At 39.1% G+C, this 6131-nt stretch overlaps 1 protein-coding gene across 1 annotated transcript; it reads left to right on the top strand.

The window, feature by feature from the left end:
* The first annotated feature begins 2715 nt into the window (after positions 1–2715).
* On the top strand, positions 2716–5825 carry LOC139718993 (uncharacterized). Its single transcript, XM_071630432.1, has 3 exons — positions 2716–2891; positions 3672–4696; positions 4737–5825. Exons 2-3 carry the CDS (start codon positions 3717–3719, stop codon positions 5299–5301), a joined length of 1545 nt encoding a protein of 514 aa, XP_071486533.1. The 5' UTR covers positions 2716–2891; positions 3672–3716; the 3' UTR covers positions 5302–5825.
* Positions 5826–6131: the final 306 nt, after the last annotated feature.

The raw sequence follows: 6131 nt of genomic DNA, 5'->3' as shown, positions 1-6131 counted from the left end.
GGGAAATCCAGTCCAAATACAGGTTAGTCTGATAAGAAAGAATAAAATATTAAGAGTTCATTGGTAAAATTTTGATCGAAATCGGATGTAAAATAAGGAAGTTATGACATTTTGAAGTTTCGCTAATTTTTGAGGAAACAGTTCTTGAATGGTTGACATGAATATGCAAATGGCAACAACTTACTTAATTTCAAGTTTTTCATTCAAACGCAATTATTCCCGAGGCTCAAGTCCTGATATATCTAATTGATCACTTTTCTGAAGTTATTCAACCAGCAATACCATAATGTTTCACATTTCATTAACATAAACATTGAATTTCATCATTTTTTTTTTGGGGGGGGGGGTACGCGATCAATGGAAAATTGTAAGGTTAGGGCATGGTCAACTCACTCATTTGCGTATTCATATGCACTTTTAACTGCTTTGCAGAAATTAGCAAATCTTCACAATTTGATAACTTCCTTATTTTTCATCCGATTTCATTCAAATTTTTACTGTTAAACTGGTAAGGTTTTACTCTTTTTTTATCAGACTTGTTTATTGGACTCGATTTCCCCTTTAAAGGATTTTAACTTATTATTCATCAGATATTGCCCAAGCTTTGACTGATGTTTTGATAACTTGCATTCAGAGAATTGCCTTTAACTCTTGTAGCCAAAATGTTTGTGAAAGCTAACCCAGGTCTTCCCTGGTAAAATGTATTATGCGATGTAAGTGTGCTGATGATTTGGTACATACTGGGTAAATTCTATATAATGTTATGCGTTTATCTTATTCCATGCAAAAAAGTGGAAACAATCCACTTTACATTAATAAATACATGGAAATTAACATGCATGATGAAATGTCTCATTTAAACACGTAGAAATTAGCATGTATGAATGTATGATGTGTAAACATGTCTCATATAAACACGTGGAAATTACCATGTATGATGTGTAAACATGTCTCATATAAACACTCAGCATGTATAAGGTGTAAACATGTATCATATAAACACTGAGAAATTGCGATGTTTAATATGTAAACATGTCACATGTTTAGTGTATGCAATTTTGTGATCGATCTAAAAATCAGACATGTGTTCTGAGAATAAACACTAAAATGGCAAATAAACATGTCGCAGTGTTTTTAATCTGTCACAGCGAATAAACATGTCGCAGTGTTTACATCGTAAACAGTGCGTCATGTTTATTTTTTAGTTCAGTGTTTAGATCTTAAACATTGTGGGTGATTATGTGACTGTGCGGTGTTTAGTATTTAAACACTGTGAGTGATTACGGTGTAAACGTTTGGTGTTTAGGCTATAAACACAGCAGGTGTTTAGTTTTTAAACATCAGAACCGTTTAAAACATAAACATGTGTGTGTGATAAACACCTAGGGTGTGCTGAAAATAAACACAGCATGTGTTTAGTTCATAAACATGTTTAATATATAAACACGTCGCAGTGTTTTTAAACTGTCACAGAAAAGTGTTTAGTTAGGTGTTTAGAAACTAAACAAATTTTTTACAGTGTAAAGATTTTGTTTCACCTGCAGGAGTACCACAAAAAAACACTCGGGGATTGGGTCGCATACAAGCAATTGGTGACGAACCGAACCATTTTAGTTTCGATTGGGAACCATTAATAGGTGCTCATCGGAACCATTTTGCGAGAACCATCTGATGAGAACCATTTTGGAGCCGGCGAGAACCATTTGAGAACTTTTTTTTTTTTTCTCAGAGTGTAGGGTGGGACCTACACCGTTTATGAAGACCAATTTGTTTTCCTTTTCAATACCTCAGCCACTTCAAAGCCATTTTTGCTGAAATAAACCTTAAAGTATTCTTGAAGTTGTATGATTTTTATGCCATAAATGGTTTTTGATTAACTTGCAAAAAAAAAAATCAAATTTGAATCCACGTCTTAACCAAAACCGTACCATCCCTTTAACAATAAAGTCGCCCTTGCATCTGCTTGACAAAGTGCCCTACATCGACGTAGGGGAAAAGTCGTCAATTGTGATAGCGGGTGCTTTAAAAGTAAGATGTACCCGCCCAGACATCGTGCTTGTGTTTTTCTAAACGTTTCATTTACTGTAATTTCCATTTGATTACTTTTTTTCTTAATTTTAGGATCCTTCAAAAAATGCTAATGACTTAATTTTGATAGTGGAGGAAACAGATGTTGAAAAAAAAAAAAACATATCGCTCTCAATAGTCTTTTGTCCCTTATTGGTTTGACATCGGCCTACAGGGGCTGCAGTTGTAATTCCATCCAACCCCCATGAGGCAGACACAAAACAAAATGAATGTGAAATTATAATGCTAGCCTGTCATATGTTTGCATTTCGGAGCTTAAATAATATCCTCCCTCGGTTTGCAACATTCCGCTGTACACTGAGTCACTGCAGGTTAGAAATGATTTCCAATTCAATGACTGTGCCAAAAAAAAAAAAAAAATCCTAAATAAATACGGGCATAGACGATCTAGACGATTGCACGTAGCGCAGTGCAATAGACCAATACGATAAATACTTTACAACAGTTTTCATTTCGTGTCTCCATAGTGATTGATGACCCCCCCCCCCCCCATATTGTGCATAATTGTTTGGTTTTGGCATACAGTCTGTACTTACATTTACATTGGTATCAAAGGTCACAGTGTCTAACTATCACTCATGCCGCGCCCCGAGCAGCGTTTGCTACAGTCAGTCGGCTTGGCAGGGATCTTGTTGTACATCTGCAGCATCTGTCGTCCAATTATAAAGAGCCCACGCGCTTTCAACAAGGTTATCATTTCCTTCAAGTGCAGTTTACCGCAACTTCTTTGAAACAAGCCATCCTGTTCACCTCACTAGTGGTTACTTAAAGGTCGTCTTCAACTATCTCACATCAAAATAAATGTAAGTAAAATACCCTTTTTTCCCCTTATTGTTGATGTTAACTACAGAATACCCTTCGGGATGCAGGAAGATATGAGTGTAAAAAAAAAAAAATATATATATAATTTCAGGGCTTGTTTAAAGGCAGTAGCTACAGGGAAGCGTATCACGTTCTAATGTGGTCAAAAGACAAATCAATGGTATAAAACTCAATTGAATTATCCAGCGCACGTTCGAACCTTCGCGTTTCGATATTTATTGTTGTTGTTGTTGGTGGTGGTGGTGGAGGTGTTCTTTTCCCCTTTTTTGCCTGTCAGGTGCAGAAACCCGCAAGTGGTTGAGAAAGTTGCACCGAAGACCTTGTACTTTTCCTTTTAACTCATGAAACCAGGTAGTGCCCCCCCCCCCCATACACACACACTTTTGAAAATGTATCGGCCGCCATGTAATCTGTGTTTTGACCACTAGAGCCTTTAGAAATGATTCACAACCTGTTACACAGGGATGGGTATAGGTCAGCTAAGGGCGTTATAGGGATCCAAGGGTGCACCAATTTATTCCTTGTCCACCAGAGTACATTCGAAAAAGGAAAGGAAAAAAAAAGAAAAGGAAAAGAAGAGTGTGCACTTAATTTGAAAATCAAAACTCTTTAGCTTTGCCACCATGAACATACCAGTATCATCCAACTAAACTTCCATGTCATGTTCTAAGAGGTCGAACGTCTGGACTCTCACGCAATACCCGAAATAAAATTATTAGAAAATACGAATTGCCCTGATTGTTCGTTCGTTATACTTGCAGCCCTGACAAACACGCCAAGCAGTGAAAGACAGTGCTTCGCCCGGCATGGAACCACTCTTAGGTTCGTCTCACAATAAAGGTGAGGAAAAGACATCCTCTTTGCCAACAGGATTGACAGAGGATGACGTCAAAGACATTGAGAGCATCCGGAACTATTTGTCCAGTCAAAAAAATGACAGAATCCTAAATGCTGCTGTGATGATTGCATGTGAAAAGGGTCACGCAGAGATTGTCAAGTTTCTGCTAAAGAATGGTGCAAACGCAAACTTCTCCTCTCCCAAGAATGGCGACACGCCTTTGCATGTGATCTGCAGGGAGGAGAGGTTCGCTTTCCTGTCTCAACAGGATATTCCACAACGAACTAGAATAAAGATCGTACAGACACTTTTACAACATGGTGCGACCTTCAGGAAAAATGAAGCAGGGCTGACTCCGCTCCACTTAGCAGCACTGTCTCTTTTACCTTCCTTGTTGACATTTCTAATATCTCAACGGGGCAGTGGTATTGGAATATCAGAAGCCGATGAGATCACAGCTTTAGAAATGCTTGGCTTCTCACAAAGCATGGACGCACGGCAGGAAAGTAATTCGTACGAAACACTGTGCAAGGTTGTTTCCCGACGATGCCATCTCCCCGAACATAGAGCAGACCCTGAGCTCGAAGCTGCTCTACATTGCACAGAAAAACATTCACTTGCTGACGTTAAAGCTATCCGTACTGACAAACATGGCATGAGATTCCAGGGATTTCTCATCGGGGATAGAATTATACCTGAAGGGGTAAAGGGGAAATACTTCTACACGCCAATGGCCGAATTTGCAGAAATGTGCATGAAGTATGGTGAAGACACCCAAGGTTGCAGTATATTTAAGTATCTGCTGCAATGTGAATCACAATCGAAGGCAATGCTCGGGACTGTTATGAATGAAATCACATCTTTCTTTCGTGTATCATTCTTCGGTGTCGACATCAGCGTCGTTCCACATGCTTGCGAAGTCGTCAATGGATATCGCGATGCCATGCAGCATGTCACCAAGTCTTGCCTGATTGAACACGGTCCACAGTTGCTTCACAGCTTTGGAGAGTGTACATCTGGTTCACTTACATCACTTCATGGAAAAACTAAAAGACGCATTGTTCGAAAATGTGTATTTTTGTAGAATGACAAGGTCAACACTAAGACGTGTGAAGCGCGTTATTTGTAAACTGTTATGGTACGATGATGTCACATACGTTGACCACAAAAATAAGACGTTCCTTCATTTACTGGCATACTCGGCTTTAGCTACGCGTGACAAGGCTTTCATTGTTGACTTGGCAAGGGTCATGATACGTCATGGCTGCCCTGTGCAGAAGGCAAGCGATATAGAAGGCCCTGCTCTTAACATATTGATTGAAGGTGACTTTTGTGTGGATGTTGACGTCAAAAAGGGACTTATTGACGTGCTTAACCCAACGTCCAGTATCCTAACTTTGGAAGAAATGGCATCAAGAACTATCCTCCAGAACAGAATTCCATACCAAGGGGTTCTTCCCGAGAAGTTGTGCGAAAAGATTGAGGGAGAGACTATAGCTGTGAACATCAGTGCTCTTACAGATTCTCGTCAAATCGATTCAGAATCCGACTGAATGTCCTTGATCAAAAGGCACTACAAATGATGGTGAATGTGAATACCATTAATTTCGAATAACATGTTGTTAAAAGGAATGATGCTGTTATCATTGGAACAAACCTACAGTTATTAGTTTTGTCACGTCTTTCTTTCTCGTAATGTGAGTGTATCGAAAAGTATTGAATGACATCAATCATGAATTGTGGTATAAGATAGCTTTCCAGTCAGGGTGAACGGTACAATATAAAAGTTGTTCTAGCGCAAAAAAAAAGGGGGAAAATAGGGTGACCTCTATGAAACTAGTAAAAAAAACTAGTAGTACAGTCAATTTATGTTCTCTGAAGTCTTTTACAGTTTTCCATCTATCTGCAATGAAATTTCGTGTGTAGAGAAATTCCTTGGTATAACAAGAAAGGTTTGTTGTTTGCTTAAATGCAGCTTAACATAATAGACAGCTTGGGTTTGCATTCTTATAATCATGATGATAAAGAACATTCGTTGTATGTCTCTGTAGGACTGAGAACTGGTAACCAAAATATATGAGGCACGTTCCCCCATCCCCCCCCCCCCCCGTAGCATGATGTATAATTAGCATATTATGCACCGTCTCACAGGAGCGCAAGTACACCCTGCGCTTTGGGTGTAAACTGCCGATCTACTTAAATGAATATCACGCAAGAAGCAGGACGTTCTTGTTACAAACATCCGCCTCTGATAAGTCCGTCATTAATGTCCCCGCACCAATCAACATAATGACATGGTGGCAGTGGTGAACCAAAGACTCATCTGGACAGATCTTGAGGACTATTATGCATTGATGGGACTAGAATTCAACATTTATGTGCG

The sequence above is a fragment of the Diadema antillarum genome, unplaced genomic scaffold (assembly GCF_040938485.1).
Source record: "Diadema antillarum isolate AM-2024a unplaced genomic scaffold, OU_Dant_1.0 scf00000103, whole genome shotgun sequence".
NCBI classification, from domain to species: domain Eukaryota; kingdom Metazoa; phylum Echinodermata; class Echinoidea; order Diadematoida; family Diadematidae; genus Diadema; species Diadema antillarum.
This window is presented reverse-complemented; position numbering and strand designations above follow the sequence as displayed.

Excerpts from the sequence above, each read along its gene's own strand:
- LOC139718993 (XM_071630432.1), top strand. The coding sequence starts at position 3,717 with ATGGAACCACTCTTAGGTTCGTCTCACAATAAAGGTGAGGAAAAGACA. Across the intron at positions 4,697-4,736 it reads GGATATCGCGATGCCATGCA|TTGCTTCACAGCTTTGGAGA; the intron begins GCATGTCACCAA and ends CACGGTCCACAG.